The following is a 26082-nucleotide window of genomic DNA, read 5'->3' on the forward strand; positions in this document are numbered from 1 at the left end:
CGCCACAAAAAATACTCGTCCGCCATTGGTCGGACTCACCCCAACGGCCACGCCCATCAGCTCCGAGGCCTCGGTGCAGACAGAAATCTGTTTTTTCTTTTACGCTTTTACGCTTTTTTTCTCGTTCTTATTCTTTTCTTTTCGCATCCTCTAACTGAGGGATTTTCTCAGAATTTCACAGCCGCCCGTATACCAACGATCTTTTCACACCCTCTGTAATGACTTCGCACTCGGAAAAGAGAAGGAGAAGGAAAATTTTCGTTCGAAAAAGTTCATTCTTCTCGGGTAAGAGAAGAAGAGATATCTTCGAAGATCTATAACGGTGAACGGCAAGAATTTTACCGACAGAAAATTTTTTCCATCACCATTTTGCTTCTCAAAAGGAAGCGATGAAATCCGATAGTGAATCACGTTTTTTGTAGACGAATTACTCCAAAATCTACGCGGTTTCTGTACGGTGTTTCCAAGTTTCTCATTTTTTCTTTTTCATCCCGTCTTTTCTCTTTATCGCAACATCATCATCCGGGTCGATAATTGCGGGTTGGAGGTTCCCGAGGTTTCTAAGAGGAGGTATGTACGCAGCGGGTATATAAATTTATCCGGAGGTGAAAGGTAACGAAACGGGCGTGGCCAACGGGTTGATTTTAGCCCCTCCCACTTAGGCGACGCCCATTCAGACGATTGGGAGAAGGGAGGAAATTTTGCTATTGCTTCAACGTCAACCTGGTGCCCCTGCTGCAGGCTACGTCAACGGGAACCAGCCGCCCGCTTCTTTTCTCGGTCTAAAAACATTGTAATACCGGCTGGGCCAAAGCTGAACACCGAAGCCGACGCGGGTATCACGCGACTGCGTCGCTTCGACGATATTCAAATTTTTTAAAAACTTTTTTTTTTTTTTTGCTTTTATTATCCGCGACACGTTCCCTGGTGTTTTTTCATTTTTATAATTTTCTCCGTATCCCCTTGACGATATCTCGACGAGAATTACCGCGCGCGTACACGTCGAGATATACTTCGAAGAAGGATCTTACAGTTCTGAGTTCGTTGAATTTTCGAATTCGCTCGATTGGCAGCAAATTTTTGAACGAAAAAGATTCAACGAATGAAAATCGAAAACTTGTGCAGTATCAGTGTAGACGTATATCACAAACGAAAGAAAAAAAACTGTCATCGATCACGGTAAAATCAATTGATGGAAAACAGACTAGCAAAAGTAATGCGTACAGTGATGTGAAAATTGTAAATTGTGGTGATGAAAAATAAAAAAATCTAAAAGGCAAAAAAGACGTAATGAAGAAAAACTGTGTTGAGTGAAGAAGTCCCATTAGTTCTCGTCATTCCGCATCGGTTTCTCCAACGATAAGACAAAATAAAAAACAAACAGGACGAGAATAAAAAAATTTACGTAAGTAAAAACGTTTTAGAACCCAAGATATCTCACGCCCCGGCGTATCATGATCAAATTCTTCTCATTATCACATCTGATTTATGTCTGATTAAAAAAAGAAGAGAATAAACCGGATATACTTTTCGACGTAATTATCGTCAGTTTTTTCTCTCGTGATATATTTATTAGGGTACATAATTTGTTGTAATTTGAGAATCCCTTGTGAGAATCAATTAATCGTTCCGTTGTCTAACTGAGTCGGTGCAGTGATTATTATCAAGCAGCTTGAAACGCTTTTTATTGCGCAAATCAACGATCGTTATCCCAAGTAACCTCCAGACAGATTATTTCTCTTTTTTTTTTTTGACGTTCAAATCTTTTATTCTTCCTTTTCTCAAATTACGACCGACGATCTACGTGCTTGTCTACGTATACGTTGAAAACTTTTCGGTTCTCATAACTGAAATCTTTCCAGGTGAAAGAGGATAGAAGGGGAGTTCGAATATATGAGTCGTTAATAATGCGGAGATGATTAAAAAGTTCGTTATAAGCTTACCCCCGCAATTAGCTTCGTTATCTAAGTGGATTTTCTCGGAGATTTGACGCCAAGAGATTTTCTTCACGATGGTCGGATGCTGCATGTAACCAGAATCTGTGGGGGGTTGCAGATCGACGCCGTAGACGCGGCTGCGGGATCATCCCGAATAATTGCTGCAAAGATTAGAGAAAAATTAGGGAAATCCGACTCATTCAAAGGGATTAAAATACGACACCATAGCTAATCGAATCGATCAAAAATATCGTCCTCTCGACATTTTTTCCTCTCGCTTCCTCCGGTTTCCAATCTCCGACGGCTAATCAACGCCCTAACGGGCGGCAAAAATGACCGGAGCAAAAAAAAAAAAAAGAACTTCGGCGATTTCGATAACTGGTCAGATTCGTCAGGGTCTTTTTTGTTCTTTCTTTCTTCCTCCGGTAGCCGATCGCACCGCTTACACGATGTCAGAAAGAGAAGAGACGCGTGTCCTATGGAAACTAAATATTGGAGCAACCCCCGTGTAAAAGCTGACATGTTTTTTGATTTTTTTTTTACCCCCCATAAAAGTGTTTGCCAAATAACTGTCAAGACTTGAAGAGTTGTTCTAGGGATACTAAAAGCACATTTCTCCCTTGGTTGAGATTCTTATTTATTTTTTTTTTTTTTCTATCTTTCATTTTTCACGGCACGAGGAGAGAAATTAGCGTAGCTCGGCGTCGACCGTCGGCGAACTTTTGATATAAAGTGGATAATCTTAACGAAAGAAAATACTTGAGACCCCCTATATATCTGGCCCTCCGTATGGTAAGTAAATCCGCCCTATTTATTTTCACGTATTTCACGGTGTGCGTGTGAAAGAAAGAGCGATCGCTCTACGCGCGTATAGGTATATTGAAAGGGATAAAGAGCGATGAATTTATACGGAGCGAAGCTCTCAATACACGTTAAACATCGTCGGTAGCGGCCAATGGCGAAGTACGGCGGCCACTTAAAGACTCGAAAATAAAACCATAACTAACCCTAACGGCTTTATGCCCACGACCCCATCGATCAATAGGGCATGTTTATAAAACAAAGCGTAACCGAAAACCAAGTAGTTAATTGTTCCCTAATTTCTATTAAACTATAAACAAAACACTCACCTCTATACACAATGTATTATAACCAACTACCATTATTCCCTCTCCACTGCACAGCGATCCGAACGCCGCATGACGATCGGTACAACGATCGTCCGATCGAAAATCGGCAGAATTCTATTTCAGGCTGAAACCCTCTCAATTTTTCCTCCCTAAAAAGCTACACGCAACGTGGACGTCGTCGAGCAATAACATCCCAAGCCACAAAACTGAAATTTCGAGATTCCAACGATTTTTTCCCCAACTTTCGATTTTTTCAAAACTTAGAAATTTTTCGATCAGCAGAATTTTGTTTCAGGCTAAAACCTTCTCAATATTCCCTCCCCGGAAGGCTACACGTAACGCGGACGGCATCGAGCGATAACGTCCTAAGCCACAAAACAAAAATTTTGAGATTGGAACGTTTTTTCCTGCATTCTTCGATTTTTCAAATCGTCGGTTGAGACGTTATCGTCTCGATAGCATCCGTGCAGGGTTGAATTCGATCCGTTTTTTTCCCTTCATTTTTTTTTCCCGCTTCTTTTCTTTTTTTATTGGTTAAATCGAAACAGAACCAATCACTGTTTAGTAAACAGTGTTCGTATTGGATGATTCCCGTCGGATTGGGGTGCCAAGTGATGATACGGGGGAATGGGATTTTCCCCTTATACAGACAGACGGGATAGCCTTGCACAATCCGCACGTAACTACACGGCAAATTGGATTGGATATAGTAACACCCATACCGCCCACTACTCACGACGAAACAATTACTCTATATCTGTGCACACGGGGTGCAAGTATATATATATATGTAGATATAAATACATCGACGTGTTGTACATCGCGTGCGTGCGTTATGCAGTTTAGATCGCGACTAACTTCTTCACCCCACTTACGCCACAAGCACCCCGTGTATCCGCACTCGGTAATTTTTTCTTCGTCGTCGTTTTTTTTCTTCTTTTTTTCTTCTTCACCAAGAATCACGTTCGACGTACGGAGTGAAATAAATGGTATTTCGGTGAATTTCAATCGACGCGACTTCCGAGTCGTGGTAAGAGATTTACTACCGCGGGTCGATTACTTTTACCCACCGGTGTACCAGATATGTAAATTATATATTTTTCTCCAACGTTTTGAGGGAATTTCGAGGCGCGTAATTTCGGTCGTCACACACCTTGACTTTCTACCACCGTATAAGATTACGATATAACGTGAGTCGGGTGGATCGAAACCCATGGCGCCCAAGGAAATGTCAAATTAGTTAGTCAGAAACTAGTGTTCAGGTAGCTTTGGGTATATAGAGGAATTAGCATAGGTATCTCTCTCCGAGGCGTATTTTCTTCCTTATCTTTTATTTGTTCAGTCTCGGTGTTAAATACAAGCTCCCCAACGACACTAATGTCCCGTGGAAGGAGGTAAAAGTTTGAAGTTATTGCCACAAAAAAAAGAAAAAAAAAAAACGAAAAACTTAGTAGAAAAAGAAAGAAAAAAAAAACTCACTCGCGACGCGGCTCTGGATGACCTGAGAAATTCTCGGTACGTAAAATTATCAAAATTCAAAATTGGAATCCGAGCGGTCTGATTTTCCAATTCGAAAATTCGGGTTCCTTTTTTTTTTTTTTCTGGAGTAAAAAAATATTCATGCACTTTCGAACGAAGTTAGGTAGCAGGTTAGCTCAGCTGTCTCCGATTAATCCCGACGGAGTGAAAGAGATGAATGAAAATGAAGGAAAAAAATTGAAGAAAGAAACAGAAATGTTCGGGATCGTTCTTGGTGAACGATCCTCTTCCAATATTTGAAGAAGCGAAAAACGATCCGAAGGGATATCGAGGAAAAAGGGGGATAGGGAGATTAGTGGAAGAGAAATTTTAAATACGCCCCGGTCTTCTGCGCTTCGCTTCCAATCTTTTTCTCTCCACGTTGTTTTTTTTTTTTTTTTTTCAATTTCTCTTACAATTTCGGATCCGAGAACGATCGGACGATACGCGGTAAAAATCCGTGGAGAGGAGGAGGAGGAGAGAAAAAAAAAAAATGGAAAAGAGATGCGAAATGTTTGCTCCACTAATAGCGTATCCTTTTTTCTCCTCCCTCTCTATTTCTGCTCATCATTTTTTCCCAACCCCCGTCGAATTCGGCTCGCGGGCGTTTTCGGAAATTCTCGATTCCGATCGCGACGAAAACTGACTCCCGGATATTCGGAATTCGAGAACATTATACGTAGGCGGAACGTGGTAAGCGTGCGTCGAAAGTCACGCGATTAAACGGCGAAGTAGAAAAGTTTGGAAACAATTTCTAGTATTCCTTTGGTCTGAAGTTGGAGCGCATAACGTGTCATTTAATTTCCAAGTGAACCGGCTCGCTCAGTTGGTAGTTTATTATATTTATAGTTTAGTATTAAGGCGTTGATATCGCGTGGCTCGGATATTACCACCTCTCGACCTGCTCGGGTAGCTTTTAACCATTAGCGATTGTTGGCCAGATAGTTTTACCCCCTGAAGTTGCTTACGATATAGCGTACATGTATATCCACCAGCGAGCCCAACCTGACCCTAAACCTTTGGGTCGAGGGTATCGCGGCGTTCTAAGTAAAGGTTGGGTATCTTGTCATAGGGTTAGAAATACGACGATTACTTATCCGAGGCACGCGATTTTATTAACTAGGTACAAACATATCTATAGATACCTAGAAATTATGCACAATATAAGTTTCTTTCTCTCTCTTTTTTTTTTTTTATCGCAGGAAAATTTGTCGGGCGATTTCAAAAATTAAAAAAATATCCACAAAATACTCGAGCGTAATCTGAAATTTAAACTTCTTTTTTTTTTGGGAGGATCGATAGATCGTTTTTTACGATATCATTCATCAACGTAGTTGGCACTCGTAAAAATAGGCTGGCGATTTTTTTTTTTTTTTTCATACCCGCAAGTTGAGGTGATCTCAAAACTTTAACACAGATATCAAATATGCTAAGGAAGAAAATTTCGATCCAATTGACCGGATCATATTTTTGAAAAATGGAAATTTCACGCGTGGGGTGAACGAAAAAAACCCTGAGCTTTTATTCTACTGTAATTACGCGATAAAATCAACGGACTATAAATAGTTTCGGATTATTGTAAAACAACGAATTTTAATACAGTGTAAGGGGGCGGGGGTTTCGGAGGGGACGGAATTATAAAATCGTCTGTGAATAGTTTGATTATACGATCTAACATCGTTTGTATAATTTTACTCTAAACTCATACTCGTAATTGTGGATATAAGAAGAATTTTTTTGTTAAAAACCAACAGCTATCAACGTCCGGATCGTAACATAAGTCTCAAGAATTTCGTGTGGACGTTTTCGTTTTTTCCTTCTTTCCTCTGCGTTATTTTTTCTGTTTTCAGTTACACCCGGTGGCGATAAAAAACTGAATGAATGAATAAATTTGAAAATAACAAAATGAAAAACGAAAAACCGAAAGTGTCACACCTTACAAAGTTTTTATCACTTCGAAACCGATGGGCGTCGGACTCGCGACGAGTGTAAAGAAAATAAGGAAGCAGATAAAACGAAGAATGAATAGAAAAGAAGAATTGTAATCTTTGGGTAGAATAAATTAATGATCAAAAAATATTTTACATACGATTACAAGTAACTTTACCATACACAAGTAGCGAGGCGACTGTATTACCGATTGAGAAGAAAAAAGAAAAGAAAAACGAATTAATGTACAAGAATAAAGAAGAAGAATTTACTCGTTCGTACGTAAGAGCAGATGTTCCCTGACCAAACTTTTATCGGGATTTACGGACCTCACCTACACGCCATTCGCGTTTGATCAAATCTTGAAAAAAAGAAAAAGGAAAAGCAAAAAGAAACAGAAAAAAAAGTTAATGATGAATCGTTTCTCCCAATTTTATATAAAAAGTGGAGGAGTAGTATGCGTTCGTAATTTACACAAAAGTCTCTTTACTTTTATTTTTGTGATCAATCTTCGGACTACTGTCTATTTATTTGTAATTTACACGTGTATTCTGTCCTTTTTTTCCCCCCACCGTAAAAACGGAAATTTACTGCCAGCACGCGTCACCGGTTTATTTTATCTATGCTCGTTGACTTTCATATTCTCAAGAAACGTTGGAAAAAAAAAGAAAAAGAAAAATGCATTTACTGCCGGATCCGAAGGTGCGATTTACGCCGTAAACTCGGATATAATTTGTAAGTTTAATAATAACGTCCGAACAAAAAAAAAGGAGAAAAAAGAATTCGAAAAAATTTTCAAGCAACGAACACACGTCGCGCGCACCTGTATGATGTGGTTTTGTAGATACACGCCGTAAATCACGCGTAGCCACCTACAGTAATTCTTGTCGCATTAAAATTCGAACGTAAAAAATGAAGAATCGTTAACCTGCAAAGACTTTGAAAAATTGGAGCGAATGAATTCTTTCTTCCTTTCTCACTCTATTCAAATTTTTTTCTCATATCGAAACAAATCGGGCATCGTGCGATATCAATTGTAATAAACGAGGGGCGCGTGCAGAGCGAGTTCGGAGTTAGAAACAGAGGATGATAATCGTTAACGCCGCCGATGGCGTGCGGGATAAAAGTGGTGGATTTAATAACTAAGGTCGTTCTGTGTAACTAAGTTTAATATGATGTCGACCATTCATAAAGTACCTAATAATAACATATCCCAACTATGAATGAACTTGTCCAAGATTGTATTTAGGGCACACACGTTGGTCGCGACCGACGGGAACGTCGAGCGTTCGTTTCCCTCCCTCCCATTTGTTTTTTTTTTTTTTTCCTTTTTTTCATCTCTCTCCGTCGCGTTTCGAGGTTAGGTTCGCCTACCGTATTATAAACGGCTCGGTATCGTTCAGCCAGCAGTCACGCTACGAAGATTATGATGTATTATTAAACGATTGCTCTTTTCTTAGCGTGCAACAGAGGCGACTATAGCATTACATATTTACACGTACATAACACACGTACGTACGTACGTACACACCTAACCTCTTCACGAACTCGTATCAAGTTCACGTGAGCGCGAGTTAACTCAGCTCCTGTCCTCACGTGTCCCGAAGATGCTAAGCTGACTAAAAAATACCATCTCAAATTTCAAAGATTTAAACTAATCAAGTTTTGCCTGATCTATGGTATGATTCAAGCACGCATCCGCCATGTTTCTTTTTTTTGGTACGGAATTTTTCCACCTCCGACCTCTCTTCCGGTTTATCTAGTTCATGGTAACGGTCCCAACACTTTTCTCGCAACAGGCGAAAAACTTTTTCGCCTGACTGTAGAAAGTGATGGACCGAAGTAGATCGGAGTTCTGAATTCTCGTGTTCTCACCTCGTCGAAAGGTTTGAACGAGTGATGAGAATTTGATTAATTGAAAGTATGATTGAAAAGAAAAAGAAATATTTCGGCAGTCAGATAAAAATCATTTTCGAGTAGACGTACTTCACATCACACTTACGTGGCACGAATTTAAGCATGCGTGTAATGAGCTTATATTATTTGAATATATGCGAGATAAAATTTTGAAAGTAATGTGGAAGTAGGTGTACGGGAGGCTATTAGTACACCCGTCACTTTGCCCGAGTGTAATAGAATTTGAAGATCAATCAACGGGATTAATTATCGCCAGAGAATTCACTGCCGTGTTATTAAATACCGGAAGTAATATCTCCGTTCTCGTCGTTTCTTTTTTTTTTCTTCCCACTTTTTTCACTCTCGTTGTCTCGAGTCGCATCACCCTCGACGTACTACCACCTACTGTACCCCGAGTGACTGACTCTCATATCTCATCGAAATTCTAAGATGGACTTTCAGATACGACCGGCGCCCATATCCCCACTTGGAAACTTACTAATTTCGACGAGAGCAATTTTTCGTCAACCTTAACGATTCAAATCGAAACTAATCAATCCTCACGTTCGATTGCTCTAACTTTTCAACTGAACTACACAACCTTTCCCAAATTTTTTCCTCCCCCCTTTCGCGGCGAATTATTTTTGCCGCGAAAGAGAAGAAAATAAGGGAAAAAACTACCCCTTCAAAAGTCGTCGAACAAAAGATGGAAAAAGGTATGAAAGAAGAAATAGAAAAATGGATGAAAGCGCGTGCATAATTTCTTCATGCATGCGCTCGACAATCCTGTGTGCGCAGGTACTCCGAGCGGTTGATAATTTTCAGTTAGAAATCGCGAGGTGTTTTTTCTATTTTTTTTTTTTTTTTTTTTCCTCCCAACGAGTTCGTCAGATGGAATAGGATATGCGGTTTCACAAAGCGAACGCGAAAAACTTTGTCGGTTGGAAAAAAAAACAGAAAAAAAAAAACAAACAAACAAAATACCTCGGACTTTGGCGGCGATGTTGATGGTGACGGTGATGGTGGTCGAGCATCGCCCTGCAGGCGTCAAAGGACTCGAGTGAAAAGATGCGCCTGTGTAGATAAGTTCTACCGAGAGATATCCCTACACCCCGTAGTGCCAACCGTCATCAATGACATCAAAGCCATTTTCACCCAACCTCGCGCGACGCGGTGTCCACTGCGAGAAAGATATACCTACCCACGCACGTAGCGTAACGCGGACGGCGGCGTCGGAATTATATGGTAAACGTTAATGGCGATACCCCTGACATCAGAGAAGAGACGCCCCGACGGCCTCACTCCCTTTTTCGAATCTTCTTCCCTCGGGAAGAAAAGTAAAAGAAAAACAAAAACGAAGATATGAGTGGAAATAAGGAGGAATCGGAATGTAGCGTAGGGGGAAAGGTCGAGCGTCCGAAATCCGAATTCGATGATTCATTTTTCGCGACATTTCATCGACCACCGAAATGAGATCGTCGAATAGAAGAGGATCGAAAAACGTAGAAAATAATGAAAAAAAAAAAAAAAAAAAAAAAAGGAAAAATGTTCCACGATCGTCGAATCGAGTATCACTCCCCACGCCAGGGGTTGCGGTCTGTACATATCTGGTATGTCTGGTCGCAAACGCGGTTAAAATAAATTGGAATCAAACCGGAAGTTCATAGTTATTCATCGAGCATGAAGGTGAGGAGTGTGTGCCTCGCGTCGGCATCTACTTCACCCCGTGCGCTCGCACGTATACAACAATATATGCGTAACGTACGTAGGAAATTCACGTATTGCCCCGAGGTGAGCGCGATAACCGGTCAGATACAGCGGAAGGTGCGTTATTACGGGGGCAGGTAGTCGGGGCGAAAGGAAAGGAGAGAGAGAAAAAAGAAAGAGAAAAAAGAAAAAAAGAAAATAAACAAGGAGGTTCTGGTCACGGGTTACACGGTGTGCGGCAACACGCGGTCAAGTCGGTTGCGTATAATTTACGCATAAATTAGACTCCGAATGAATCAACACGAAAAGATTAATCGTAATGGTCGGCGGCCGTATCTGTCCGATAACGATTCGAAAAAAAAGTCAGATACACACGATACACGGCGCGTTATTCGTCCCGTAAATAAATTCACGATAATACGGACAAATTATTCGAAAATCATCATCGGTAAACCGGTGGCAATGTAACGTACTTTTTTTTGTCTTCATTCGCTCATTTTTTCTTTTCATCAACGATTCGAAAAATCGTAGATCGATCGTCGATCGGCGGAGAGAGACGTACGCGAGCGTTACGTGTGGGGGGTAAAAGAAGGGAGTCCGAGTTGAAAGAAAGAAACAAGAAAAAAAAAAAAAACTAAACCAACTGAAACGAAAAAGGAAAACGGATAATAATCGACTGTGTAACGTTTATGAATATATGTTAGGGGGGGTGGTTCGCGATGGGGTGAGCTCGTCATAGAGCGTCGAGGGGAGCGGTTATGGGTGACGAGGAGGGGAAGGAGGGGGAGGGGGGGGGTTATGGTATATACGACGGTAAACAAGCCGTGAAATTGCCTTTTAAATATTAGATTATAATTAAACATGTACGGGGTTCTTCTGGTACACGCGGTGTAACTGCGTCGGCGTCGGCGTAGAGCGTCGCGTCGGGTACGTGCGCGACGCTCGTACGCGCGACGGAAGAAGACTGCGAGCTAATATTACCGGGGGTTGGGGAAGGGGGAGGGGGAGGGGGAGGGGGAGGGTGTGTACGGCTAAACTGCGCATTATACACCGTCGCATCAAAAACCCCCCCGTTCTCCCTCTCCTAAAATTGTAAGCTATCCTAAAAGCAGCCTTTAACCCCGCGGGATGGAACCCCTTTTTTTTCAAGCCCCGCGTACCCACCACCTGAACCCCTTCGAGGTACTCACGCCACCCCCTTGGATACGACCTCATACCCTAGAAAAACTGTGATATCAATCGGAAGACTAGCGCTATCGGAATACACCCTCGCGTATCGCTGACCTCCTCGTGATCAAAATCAACCCCGTCGTCTTCGACAATTTTTCAAAAAATCGAATATATCGCGTCGGGGATTCCCAACCCCTCGAAGTTCCGGTCGATCGACAGTTTTTTTTTTTTCAAATCAATCTCCGATCGGGACCGACGTCAGAAACAAAAAACAAAGAAAAGGAGAAGAGGATCGAAAAATCAAAAATTGAATTCGTGCTCGCTTTGGTTTTTTTTTTTCTTTTTTTTTGTTTTCTCGTTTTCGAGGGACTCGGAGTTAGTCGGGAGTGAGCAATGAGCGTCGGGCTCGGAAACGCGCAGTAGGTGAAGAGCAGGTGTAATGTTAAGCGGTTGAAAAAAAGGAAGGAGACGGGTCCGGCTGCATTTTGATTACAACGGAGTCGGGCGGGGTGCCGCTGCACATGCTGCATATGTATGAAGGAACCGACGGGAACGGAGTGAAAAACTTGTGCCAGTAACCACCACCCCCGACTCCGGGACGGGGGAATACACGGCCGGGCATGTGCATATTGCTCACTTAATAAGATCGATGGGCACCGATAAAGTTGCGCCGGTGTGAGGCGCGCACCTACCCCGAAAAAAAAACAACAAAACAAAAAAAAATGAAAATAAAAGAGGAAACCAAGAAAAATTATGTCGGTCAGATCGAGAAATTAGCCTGTCCCCCGGGGCTGACCGAGTGATAAGGAGATTAACGGTCGCCGCCCCGAAAATTAACGGATAAAAAGGAAGGGAATTAAAATAAAGGCAGAAAATAATACCGAGGACACCTTGTTCCCCCTTGTGAAATTTGAATCGACTAACAACGAAGTAACGATCGCGGCCCGGATAATTGAAAATAACAGCCGACGAAAATCGAAATCTCTTCGGAATATCGAGAACCGGACGGAAAAATTCCGCCTCGAAGAGGGGCGAGAAAAATGAGACGCGCGATCGTCGTTGGATTATTTTCCAACGTTCGCACGCAATCAGTTGGCGGAGTCCGGAGGGGCGTGTGGCGATGGGAAATGGGAAATGGGAAATGGTGGTAACGGGGAAAATATCGCGGGTACAATAAAAGCAATACAAATCTTAACCGCCCTCGCGAATCCTTGGCGCGCGCGTCGTCCTCGCGGTTCGTCGCACTCGTTCGAACGGACTATAGCAGAAAAGAAAAAAAACGGAAAAGAAAGAAGCTATAAAAGGATTTTTAGATTCGTTCTTTGTTTTTTTTTTCCTTTTCACTCTCCTTCCGCGGTAAATAAACTTTTCGAATCGCCGCTAACACGCCGGACCATTGTGCGAGCCGGAGAAATCGGAGGCGCGTTTTCACCGGATTTCGGTGCGCCATTTTCATTTCACCGGAAGACCGAAGAATGAAAAAATTCGAAAGTCAAATTATTCGGCGGAACGAGAAAGAAAACAAATAAAAGATAAAAGAAAGGTGTTGACGAAACGGCTCTCTCCACGGCAGACTTTTGCGATACGCGATACGTCTTTTGGATCGTTGTACGAGGCAAATGAAAAAAAAAAAAAAGAAGTCTAAAACTGACGAAAAATTCGGGGACAATGGATCGTACCCGCGCACAATGTAGAAAGCCGGTATAAGCGTACAAGCGCATGTGGAGTATAATTTTAAACAGCGAAGCGATCAAACGCGATATAAGAGATGCTATTCAACGTGGACCGGAACCCTAGCCAGCTAGCTGCTGCAAGCGAACACCTACTTCCGGCCACGTGTCTTTTGCCAGTGGGTTTTACCACCGCGTTTTAAAAACCGGGCGTAATTTTGCGAGGAGAGTCGAACCAGACCCCCCTCTCGAAGTCAGAAACACAGAGCTACGCTTTTTGAAAATACGTTCCACAAAAAAAAAGAGAGAAATCGATTCAACGGGCTCGCAAATTTTGCCAAAGGTTGGTCGGGTAAAACAACCGGAGAAACTGAGGCGGAGAAAAAAAAAAAAAAGAAAAAAAGGGCAAAGTACGAAAACCGAGGCGGCGATGACGGGGGAGGCGTTACCTCGGAGAAAACCCCCCGACGGGTATTCAGCCGTCCGAGGCACCCGTCATCGCCCCAGAAACGACGTCAACGTGCTTAAGGGTAATGGGTAATGGTAATGGCAATGCTCTTGGCACGGGTAACCCCGGGGGCGGCAGCTGGCGATCGAAGAATGAAACTTCCGACTCTATTTTGCCCTCAGCTTATAAAGTCTCGAAATCGTAGCCGAAAGGATCCGAACACCTCAATCTTGGAAAACCAAGACGATCCCTTCGCACGTGATGCGATGTAATTTTAGAATCTTGTCCCAAGAGAATCGAGGACATTTTCTTTCGGATCGTAGGTTAGATCGCGCTGCCGCGCTTATCAAAAGTAGTCGTGAGATCGATGCGTGTGATTGGAATCTCGGTGGGTATTCATCACCCCAAAACGTGCTCCGTATCGGCCTTCTCCTTCTATCGCTCCGGAAAACCGGAGGAGATTCTGGCCGATGGAAATAACCGAACATACTGTGACGCCTGCTCGCGTGCAAGAAAATTTTTTTCAGATCCTAACGGCGTGTTCGACGTGTCTATCAATTGATCCTTTCGAAGTAATCGGCTGCACGCCAGGCAGACTTTGCAAAACAAGCGAAAGATCGAGGATATCCTATCCGCGTCGAGAAGTCGATGTTTTCGAAGATGGCGGAAAAAATGGGCGAACGATCGTCGCCAAAGATTTTCATTTCGGTTTTGTCCTTTCGAAGGACAAAACTGAACACATCCGTACGGAATATTCGGAAACATTCGGTGGCACGCGCGTGCCACGCGCCGTTTCTATTTCCGAAAAATTTTCTTGCCACCGTGTACCGAAGATGAAGGGAGGAGGGGGCCGTGTCCTTAGGTATTATACGGTGCGTTCGTCGAGTGTAATAAGGACTCCGCATCCGGTGGTATCAAATTCGTCGTACACGGAGAGACTCCCGAGTCGAGACGTTGGAGGCGTTTTGAAAGATGATGTTTTTTTTTTTTTTTGTTATATTCTTTCACAATAAGACCAGGTTATATACGGTCGTACGAAAACCGGAAGTGGGCATCGGGCACGCGTCCCTTTTTCTCCTTTCTCAAAGGATCTTTATTGTAGTTTTATATAAGGACATTGCGCTCTGCACGCTGGAAAAATTCTTCGCACACACGTGACGAACGCCTATTGTTTAAAACTGAGGCGGTTAACTTGGCTTCGATTCGTCGAAGGTTAACGACACCACGTCTACGCAGCCTGCTGATCCTTTCAAACGCCGTCTTTTTTGGTTTTAGCGTCTCGCAGGAGCATGGGCGTGTTGCTCTGTTTTTCAGTTTTTAATTTTTTCATTTTTTTTAATACGAGGACCGCCTACACGAGGTTATGTTCGCAACACATGCGCACACTCGACGTACACCTCGTATTATACCAATGGATTCGGATCGCAGTTGCAGCTACTCTACTTCCGATCAGCTGCTGTTCTTTGATGTTCCTTCTCCAGACATCACCTGGAGATCTTTAAGACCCCTAAACGATACGAGCGATCCTCGGATCATATGTTTTTTATTGGCACGATTCAGTTTCCACGAGTGGCGAGTCGGCGAAGAATATAATCCCCCTTGAGATCCGGACAATTTTTTTTTTCCCTTTTTTCTTCCGACCTCGACAATAAAAAAAATAAACTCTCCAAGTATATCGAGAATGAAAACTAGCATTCGGACCCGAACGAAATTCGTCCAAAAACGTCGGCCGTTGATACGACCAAGGTTTAATTAGGAATTGGTGTATTATTTCACGAAACGAGCGTAGTTAGTGGCGAGCCAAAAGAACAAATAAGAAAAAAAAAAACTCTCTTTTTTCACGATCCATCAAAGACGAAAGGTCACGTTTTTTGAATAGCTACCCAGTCGTATTGCACCGCATATGTTGTTGTTATTATTATTATATATAGTTGATAACGAGATCCCCCGCGACGCGAAACCCCGTTGTCGTCGTGGTACATTTTTACATTGGTATATAAGGTCAGGAGTGAAACGAGAATCGAAAAGGTAAAAAGGTTGAATGGCGCGAAAAAAAAAGCCTCGCAGCTGCGTACGGATCCCCCGCGGACAAAATCGCTACGGGTATCCCGCACGATCGGCACTCCCGCGGGAGGTCGAAGGAAGAGAAAAAAAAAGGAGGGAAGAAAAAACGAAAAAAGGAAGCGCAAAAATCTCGGTCACACCGTTGATGTCCTACAATATAGTACACGCGTGTACCATTTCAATTCTTCGCTCGCCGATGATTCGTCAAGATTTGACAAAATGGCGCTGGTGTTGGAAGAAAATAGGGTGCGGGGAAAAACAATTTTGTACGAGGTCAAGTTTTCAGGAAGTTCCTTCGGAGGACGGCTTATCCTGACGCGATCGATGTGGTTTAACAGACACTCGTAATGAATCGTCCTTTTTTCTTCGCCGGTATTTATTTTTCCTCGAGAAGTTTGCGTTTTCAAAATGGCGCATAATTTTAAAAGCGTTCTCAGGTTAGGCGTGCGTATATTATATCTATATCTTTGAGTGAGGTGGCTAACTTCGCCTCGGTTTGGTATTATATTATTTTCTACAAGTAGAACGCGAGGAAACGAATTAATCTCGGTAACTGGAGTCCAATTAACTTTAAATTACTCCATCAACTAATTTCATGCCATGACTCCGGGGCTCGGCCAAGATCTTGTTTCCGTTCATAGTTGTACCTATTATACACCTAGCGCATTTATATCATTATATACGGCCATTTTGACCGAAAGTTTATCTACCGGCGACTCGCGTTCATTCGACCAACTGTGAAAAGTGACTGAAAAAGGATTTCAAAGAAAACGGATACGATTCGAAGGACGACGGGGCGTTAAGCTAATTTGGAATCGGCTTATTACATAAATCGGACGATGGCACGCTTCCTTCCACTTTACTTTTCGCAGGGGTGACACGAATCGAGTCGAGGTTTTTTGCGGGGCAGCGTTTAAGGATGGGGTTTTATGATTCGGGGTTACCACGGGGCGCGCGGAACCGAGGGAGAAAAAAGGGGGAAATGGAAGGGAAAGAGGGGGAGGGGAGGAACGCGAATATTCCTGATGGATTTGTGGGCGCTGCAAAGAGAAGCTACGCTCGACGTTTGCAGGGGGATTTGCGGTGGGGTTCCGAATGGCCCGTTTTATTGTACCTCCTGTCATCTTCAGATCGCACCTTCTTTACCAAACGCGATGCTAATTATGTGTCAACCTCCTGTTCACGCTCAAAATGCGTACAAATATATATATAGATACATACGTATGTACATATGTACGAATAATATATCATCGCACCTAAGTATTCCTAAGCGTACTTGAATATAATAAACGAGCGTCCAATAAATTTTGAATCGGATATAATAAAACAGATTTTTCAAATAGATTCCGAATGAGCCAGCTTTCAAAAATTTTCAGTCGAAACAAAAATTCCAATCTCCGTCTCCGCTTCCGAAAAAACGATCGAAAAAAAAGAGCCTCTTATCGGAGCTTGAAAATATTCATCAAATTATCATATAAAGACTACTTCGGACGCAGAGGGCAAAACGGCCGCCCAACGCTTCTTCTCGAAGAATAAAATTACCCGAGAATGATCGACGATCGCTTGGCACGCGAACTTGAAATTTTCCGATGCTTTTTTTCCGACTATTTTTGCGCCATCGCACGCGCCTGCCTTTCTTTTCTTTCTCACGTAGGTGGAATTTTTTTTTCCCCCCAAAGATTCGAATTTTCGGCCGCACGAGGGAGGCGAAAGCAAAAAGAAAATCAGTAATGTGGACCGAGAATCTTCAGCTCGATTCCTCTTCTACTCTCTACTCGTCGAAGCGGTTTCCCTGAACAATATGAGAAAATTACCGGCAGATATAAATTAGTGCGATCGCGAATAACTAATGGCTGTAATTAGCGGTTGAGTAAATTTGCAAAAGCCATTTCAAGGTGGAAAAGCTACCACTGGATAGAAAATCCTGCCGGGCCGGAGAACCAACCTCTTCTAACTCTGAAGGGTTTGGTTACGAACACCTAGATCCGTTACCCGACTACCCGCCAGTCCCAATCCAAATCCAAATCTCAATCCAAATTCCCAATCGCTATACACCTCTACGAACTATCCGAAGTGATTGGATCTGCAGCACGCGGCCGAGGTAATCTTATACCAAAAGTTTTAAACGTTCTCCAACAACTTTGAATAGTTTAGTATACACTCGCACACGTATTAGCGTATACATGCAGCCGGTATAATAGTTCTGATAGATTTCACTTCATGACAAAAGGCACGAAGGTAGTTCGAATTACTGTTGCGCCTCTCACGAACTACCACAGTTCCGATTACATACCCACACCTACGTACATTGTACATAAGTATATGTAACGCGTTACTGGATCTCGTCGTTGAGTTTTAACGAAAATTTCAATAATTATACTCAATGTTATTCTTATGTTATTCGTCAACGACCCATATAATTAAAAAAAGAAACACGTCATTCTAACGTTATTCGTCAACGACATATAAAATTTCAAGAAACAAACATGTTATTCTAACGTTATTCGTCAACGAAATATAAAATTTCAAGAAACAAACATGTTATTCTAACGTTACTAGTCAACGACATATAAAATTTCAAGAAACAAACATGTTATTTTAACGTTATTCGTCAACGAAATATAAAATTTCAAGAAACAAACATGTTATTCTAACGTTATTCGTCAACGAAATATAAAATTTCAAGAAACAAACATGTTATTCTAACGTTATTCGTCAACGGCATATAAAATTTCAAGAAACAAACATGTTATTCTAACGTTATTCGTCAACGAAATATAAAATTTCAAGAAACAAACATGTTATTCTAACGTTATTCGTCAACGGCATATAAAATTTCAAGAAACAAACATGTTATTCTAACGTTATTCGTCAACGAAATATAAAATTTCAAGAAACAAACATGTTATTCTAACGTTACTAGTCAACGGCATATAAAATTTCAAGAAACAAACATGTTATTCTAACGTTATTCGTCAACGAAATATAAAATTTCAAGAAACAAACATGTTATTTTAACGTTATTCGGCAACGAAATATAAAATTTCAAGAAACAAACATGTTATTCTAACGTTACTAGTCAACGACATATAAAATTTCAAGAAACAAACATGTTATTCTAACGTTATTCGTCAACGAAATATAAAATTTCAAGAAACAAACATGTTATTCTAACGTTATTCGTCAACGAAATATAAAATTTCAAGAAACAAACATGTTATTCTAACGTTACTAGTCAACGAAATATAAAATTTCAAGAAACAAACATGTTATTCTAACGTTATTCGACGAAATTCACAAATTTTCACTCAAAGACGAAAAACGTTGGAGAGTTTCTCTCTCCTCACGGATTTCTTTTTTCTCTATTTCCTCAAGTTATAGTCGCCCTATCATGTTTCTCTACCGGATTCTTCGCTTGTCTATCTCTAGTTTAACTACTTGTACTACCCATACGAATGGTAAAAATCCTGTCAATTCTTTCCCGACGTATTTATACGTGGGTAACACACAGGTAAGTGCTCACGGAGAGCGCATACTAATTGACCTTAAAAAAGAAAAAAAAACTCAAGCTAGTGAAAAGAAGGGAAGAAAAAAGATGGACATTTTACCGACGCCTCGAATACGTCGACTCACTTACTTTGTGAGACGGTATAAAATTAACGCCTCCACTTCCCGATTAGCATAATAATCGAGCTTCAGCTCACGCCTTTGAACACCCGGCTACAACCGACGATGATAACGATGACGATGATGACGATATTTAATCAACACGTCTTACAAAACGATTCGGAAATCCATTTATTCATTTATTTCACTTCTATCTCCTTTTCGGAATATCGGTGAACACGGGCGATAAAAAAAAACCGAATATTTTTCCAATCGCGTGAACAAACCCTTTCACCAAAGGGTGAAAAAGGGATTCGGTGTATAAAAAAACGTGTCATGGATACGGTCAGAACTCGCTGCGATTCGCGATTAGGATGCGGCGACGATGACGGGTACCAGATTCGTGTTTCCAGTCAATTAATTTCTATCCCTGCCAGTTTGAATTCTTCCGTTTCATACTCGTTCTCTCTCTCCCCTTTTTCTACCCCGTCGCGATCATGCGGCTCACAAACTAGAAGCTGTCGACGGTGATTCCCGCGGGGCATCGGCGGGGTAGGCAGTCGCTAAAAAAAAAAGGGCAGCTCCCCCCATTTACCGAGAATCGTTCGAAAATTCGGGCCGCGAAGCTCGCCGCTGCTTTTCGAGTTTTACGCTCAAAATTTCGCACGCAACTCGAACGCGAGTTAGGTTAGATTCGATTTTTGCTGAAAGTTGATCATTTCGAAAGGAAGATCGATCTCAAAAATAATTGTCTCGCTCCATGTCGTCCTATTTGTCTTCATTTTTTAATCACCGGTGCCCTCGACACGAAATAAACGAATATCAGAGGACTCTGAAGGCAACACGCATGCGCCCGCGCTAGCCATATGTGGATAAAAGTGTGCGAACAGAAGCAAAAGCGAAAGGAAAAGCAGAAGCAAAAGCAGCGGTAAGAATCACGAGCCGGCAAAGCAACCGTCGACTCAATGGGAACAACAAAGGGCGTGATTATGTGGCAGAGCGTTTTGAAGTAGCGTAGGTTATGCGCGACGTATACGCACAAGGGGGTGGGGTGGGGGGGGCCTGATCCCGGGGCCCTTATATGCACATCTATAGTAATCGGGGGATTTTTCCTACCGAAAAGCAACTCGAAAACGTTGTACACATTGTGGGTCCCCCCCCCTCTCTCTCTCTCTTTCTCCCTCTCGCCCTTGTGCAAAGATTTTTTCCGCCCTTTTCTCATTGTCGCACACAGAAGCGCTCGGAGGTTAGAAAATCACGGGGAGGAGGAGGTTGGAGAGATTCTTTTTTTTGCCCAGGGGGGCCCACAGGCGTTACATTGTCAAAGTATTTAACGAGCCGACCAAGTAACGCTCCGCAGTACGTGTATATAAATATAATGTGGACATGTGTAACTTTTTACGTAGCCAATCCCACCGATTTAATTCAATCCAACAAACATGGCGGACGTGGTACGGCAGCGTGGGGGAAAAGGGGCCATTTTGTTAAACGGATACAATTGACTGAGACAAGGTACCCGCCGTAAAGTGCGACCGCTAAATTTACATCGTACCTACGTTCGAATCACGTCGGCTCGTTCGAGTCGTTGATTCTCTTACCATCCCGTGGGATGGGATCCCATCTAGCGGGAAGATTGCGCGAGAAAAAACAAATGACGGTCATCAGCCGGAAGTGGAGACGTGTTTTTATTTTTCGTTTCGCTCGGATCGGAAGAAAATTTTCCGTACGATCCGGCAGAAAAATGGGAATGTATAAAAAGAGGGCCATTGCGTGGGAAAGGATGCGATAAGCCCGGGGAAGTGGGTCGCATACGTCCGAGCGTAAGAGAAGTTATGAGGTTTTTGAATGAGATGCAAAATGGTCATCGTATGATTAAAAAAGAAAGTGAAGAAGAAGGAGGGAGGAAGGGGGGGGGGGGGGGGGGGTGGTTCCGGAAGTGCACATGTAGCATAAAGAGACGGCTGAGAAGAGTTGAAATATCTCGAGGTTACGTTTGAGGAAAAAGGGAGAATTTGAAAAAAACTAGAGGAGACGTGTTTGCTCTTACGAATGACGTTATATATATTTGGACTTTGAAGCGAGAAGTGGTCGAGCCAACTCCAGTCCGCGGCTTGCGGTTCGCATGAGAAATTTTTTTTCAAGTCCGACTTTTGAATCAACTTTCCTTCCTCCTTTCATTCTTTGTCAGTTTCAGTTAAAACCCACCCTCTCTTTGTTTTACACTCTCGTCTTTTTTTTTCGCTCCCCCTTTTTTTTTTTCTCTACCCGTCGCAATTTGCGGGCAAAAAAATGGCCGGCCATCTTTCGTTCTTCTTCTTCTTTTTCTACGTTCCTCGAGCGATCCGAGGTTCGTTCGACGGCGGTCAACGGAGAGAAAAGGAAATTGGAGCGAGATCATCGTTATTATTAATTCAAGTACATTCTCAATCAGTCCTAAATCCGGTTGACGATAAGTACAAAACCGGTTCGGTACAATTGAAATCGACAATTTACGGCCAACCGACGATCGCCTGATTATATTCTCGCGGTGCCGTACCTATATATTACTTATATACTTCTCATGTGGGTTTCCGCTCTCCAACTTATTATTATACTCGATTGAATATCAACAAAGAACGACGATCCGATTGGTCCCGAGATTTAAAGTATACTCGCTCGACCCGAGGCTCCTCCGAACATCCGGATAATGCGACTAATTGAGGCTCAATCAGTCGGATCGTTCCGTGGAAAGCTCGCAACCTTCGCGAAATCGTCGAAACCTTTCCCTCTCGACTCCGGGACTTCGAAATCCTTTCGCGTCGCAAAATCCTTTCTCGTTTTTTTTGTTTCCAATAAAAATTCACGGAGACCGGGACGACGACGTAGCCGTCACGGTTCGCGTGTTACATCTCTTTTTTTTCACATTTATGGGCGTTTACATCATCGCTAAGGGTGGAGCGAACGAGGGGCTCGTCGTTTCCCCTAAACTTACCGTCGATAAAAAACTCAGTGGGCACAAAATTTATTCCGTCTACCGCCAGACCCCGTACCCCCCCTCCCTCTCTCCTATCCTCTCTCGTTTGTGGAAGAAAAGAAAAAGAAAAAGAAAAAAAAGAAAGAGGAGACGTTCGAGAAAAAATTTGAAAAACTTTCGTTTCTCTTCGCTTGCAGATTGGCGATGCAACCGTTCTCGAGCGGTACGATGTCGACGGAGAATCCAACGAGTCTGCCAGCCGATCACCAGGCAACGTCACCCGCCCCCAGAAACCTGACCTTCTCGATAGCGAAGATCATGGAACCGGACAAAAAATTAACGACCAGCGAAGCGCCCCACCCGCAGCCCCTGCCCCCCTCGTCGTCCGGCCTACCGTCGCTCAGTTCGTACTCGGCGCACTTGGAATCCGCGTTTAAAAAATACGTGCCGACCCTGAGGCACCAAAATCTACTGCAGCATTACCCCCTCCTCTATTACCACCCCAGTCCGCTGCTGAGGGCGTTCCCAACGTCCTCCTCGTCCGGAGCGACGAGCGGCACTTCGCCGTCGACGGCGTCGATCAGGAGCCAAACGCCACCGCCGGCGATATCGATGAGCACCGACGGTTCGACGAGGATAACGACGACGTCGTCGGCCTCCTCGTCGCCGGAGGACGTAAGGAAGAAACTGTCGTCGCCGGTGCAAGCGGGGCAACGCGACGGCGTCGGCGGTACCGGCGGCAAGCAGAAGACCTTCACGTGCCCGGAGTGCGGCAAGGTGTTCAACGCCCATTACAATCTGACGAGACACATGCCGGTGCACACGGGGGCGCGACCTTTCGTCTGCAAGATATGCGGCAAGGGTTTTCGACAGGCGAGCACGCTGTGCCGGCACAAGATAATCCACACCGCGGAGAAACCCCACAAATGTCAGACGTGCGGCAAGGCGTTCAACAGGAGTTCGACGTTGAACACCCACACGCGGATACACGCCAACTACAAGCCGTTCATATGCGAATTTTGCGGCAAGGGTTTTCACCAGAAGGGCAATTACAAGAATCACAAATTGACGCACAGCGGTGAAAAGGCGTACAAATGCACCATATGCAACAAAGCCTTTCACCAGATCTACAATTTGACCTTTCATATGCACACGCACAACGACAAGAAGCCGTTCTCCTGCAAGATATGCGGCAAGGGATTCTGTCGAAACTTCGATCTGAAGAAGCACATGCGAAAATTGCACGAGACCGGATCGCCGGTGCTCAACGGCGCCGGGGGTTTGGGGGGTGTCGTCGGCGGGGGCGGCGGCGGAGTCGGCGGGGGTGCCGACGGAATCGGCTCCGTACCGCCTCAGAATCAACAGTCGACCTTTTCCCAAATTCACCACGGTCCCGTCGGTCACAATTACGTCAATCCGTTTCTACTACCCCCACCCGGCACCACCACTTATCATTTGAACAAAATGTTGTGACCCAATCAAAACGCGTTCTGCGCGCGTAAAACCAACTGTCCACTGATCATCGGCGCGACATCGTGCTATCATCAAAATCACATCGGACAATTAGCCCAACTGTCGAAGTGACGACATTTTAATAACGATAACAATAACAATAATAACAACAACAACAACAAAATCGACGCTCATTCATATCACGATACGCGAATCTACAACGAATAATAATCCATGATATATCGACCGATTTAAATGTCGCTGTAATATTTTCCATTGGACGTTACGTTCGTTTGATTTTCTCTCTTTTTTTTTTTCTCTCATTTTTTCAAACACGAAAATGATTATTGTTACTGTTGTTATTGTCATTATCACGATTGAATTTACCAAATATTATCGACCAAAGATGTATCTATATATATATATATAAATAAATAAATAAAAATTATTTAATCCATGACCAAATTAACGATCATTGTCATTCATCATTACTATCATTATTCATTGATATTGTTGTATAAAACTTGAAAATAACGTAAAACCGAAGATCAATCGTCGTAATCAACGATCGTGTAAAAGCTAAACTGCCAGAATTTTGTTTAAACATTTTGCGACGAGGGTATTTTATATTTTTTGTTGATTTAATTTTTCTGAAACGCGACGTGTACGAGAGTCGTAATGATTCTTGTTATATACAATATTTCGATCGAATATACCTGCAGCCTCGTAAGTTCAATTCTTAGGTGAATAAAAAAGCAAAGTTCACGTTATTCCGTATGGGATGTCCTCGCGATTTGTTTGCTCGATGTTTCGAATAAAAAGAAGGAGACCGCGCGGTTACGGGCCAGGGGTCGAGGGTCGAGGGCGACAAATCTACGGGCATATTCTATACACGTTGGGATTTGCCGTGTCCGTTCAAGTGTACAAATAAAGTATTACAAGTATATAATGTATATAAATATATATATACATACGTATTGTACGTGGTAAATACTATGAGAAGTTGTGCACCTGAACGCGATGATCCCGCTAGCGAGGATCGGAAACCGGAGGAACCTATCGAGCCCCACACCCCCCCTCTCTAAAAAAGGCAGAACGAGAGGAATTCAAATTCGAAAATCGCCGACAATTTCTATTCTTTTTCCTCGTTCGTTGCGATTTCGATGAATTTTCAGCCAAGTATAGAAATGATATGAGGGATTGATCGGCGCTTCGAATACGGTCGTCATAAATTATGACGTTCGTGCGCGAGCCGCACACCGGTGGTCCCCGGAGGTCAACAACGACGATATCGACGATCGTAATAATCGATTAATTAATAATTAATATACCGCTCTCGTCGCACATCCGATATGCGTGCTAATTATTGTAATCAATATCTTCGTCAACGCGATACAATACCGAGCAAATAAATTAATCATTTCCAATTAACTTTCTGAGCGAGAGAAAAGAAAAAAAAAAAAACACATTAATTTCGTCTTCATAATTGATTGATATTATAATTATTACATTACCGTTTCACTGCGTTATGTGTATAATGTATAGTATTGTATTAATTGAACGACCCTAACATTCCGATTTGTAAATAATGACTCTGTAAATATTATATTGTATGTATGATATGAATGTTATATTATGTACCTATACAAATATATATATATTATCGTATATGTTAAAATAACAATTTTAATATCATTCGTGATAAAACGTAATCATAAAATTATCAACAATACCTAATAATAACGATATCATTGTACCAACGAACACGTCGGCGTCGAGAATGCGAAAATGAAATGGGGAAAAACGAGAAGAGAAAAAAAAAAACTAAACAAATCACACCCAGAAAACCAACGCGGAAATAATTCTTGATCGCAATAATAATAAGAACAAGAGTAATAATCATATTAATAATTACATAGATGACGATAAAAATTTAAGGAAATATAATAGATATATATATACTTTGTTTGTAGTACCATATATTACCTTATATGCATGACGCTTGATGAACGGTTTCGTGAAGAAATTAAAAAATTTTTATACGCGACAGTTTTTTTTTATTTTTCATAATTATTTTTTTGTATTTAAGAATGTTTAATCTTGATTCATTTCTTTAATTTCTTGCGTATTCGTCACATCTAATTCACAATCAGTTTGATGAAAAATTAAAAAATTGCGGACGAGAAGAGAGAAGAAGAAACAATTTACACGAATTTCTTAAAATTTTTAAACAAACCGATTATATATACCGTGAACGTACGTCGCAAGTGGTCGCGATTCACGCACGGATTGAAATATTCGAATTCCTCGTTCTACGAGCGAAACTGAAACAACTCGCCCGAGTCAGCCTAGCCACCGGTGTGCGGGGTTTTGTTTTGAGTCCGTCACCTCTGCACAGCCTCGAAGGTGACTTCGCACAACAAAGCGCTACGCTGCCGGCCAAAACTGACTCCAGAACAGCTCGGGCTATCTCGTTGAATGAAAATTCGAATATTTCGACGTACGCTCGAATGTCAACGATTTTTCGACAGACGTTCGCGCTACAACGAACCGTCGTATTACAAATACATATATATGGAACATAGAAATAATTATCGCATTA

At 42.5% G+C, this 26082-nt stretch overlaps 1 protein-coding gene and 1 long non-coding RNA gene across 2 annotated transcripts in view; one reads left to right on the forward strand and one right to left on the reverse strand.

The window, feature by feature from the left end:
• The window catches only part of LOC110117072, a 31779-nt gene extending 5925 nt beyond the window's left edge, over window positions 1-25854 (reverse strand). Inside the window, exons 1-2 of the long non-coding RNA XR_002305763.2 lie at window positions 25467-25854; window positions 1944-2098 (exon numbers count right to left, since the gene is read on the reverse strand). This is a non-coding gene — a long non-coding RNA (uncharacterized LOC110117072). The remainder of the gene's footprint in view (window positions 1-1943; window positions 2099-25466) is intronic.
• On the forward strand, window positions 753-23923 carry LOC105687240 (fez family zinc finger protein erm-like). The gene is made up of 2 exons (XM_012402705.2): window positions 753-1405; window positions 22226-23923. The coding sequence occupies exon 2, from the start codon at window positions 22233-22235 to the stop codon at window positions 23499-23501; it is 1269 nt and encodes a 422-aa protein (XP_012258128.2). The 5' UTR covers window positions 753-1405; window positions 22226-22232; the 3' UTR covers window positions 23502-23923.
• Window positions 25855-26082: the final 228 nt, after the last annotated feature.

Source organism: Athalia rosae, chromosome 5, assembly GCF_917208135.1.
Source record: "Athalia rosae chromosome 5, iyAthRosa1.1, whole genome shotgun sequence".
In the NCBI taxonomy this organism is placed as follows: domain Eukaryota; kingdom Metazoa; phylum Arthropoda; class Insecta; order Hymenoptera; family Athaliidae; genus Athalia; species Athalia rosae.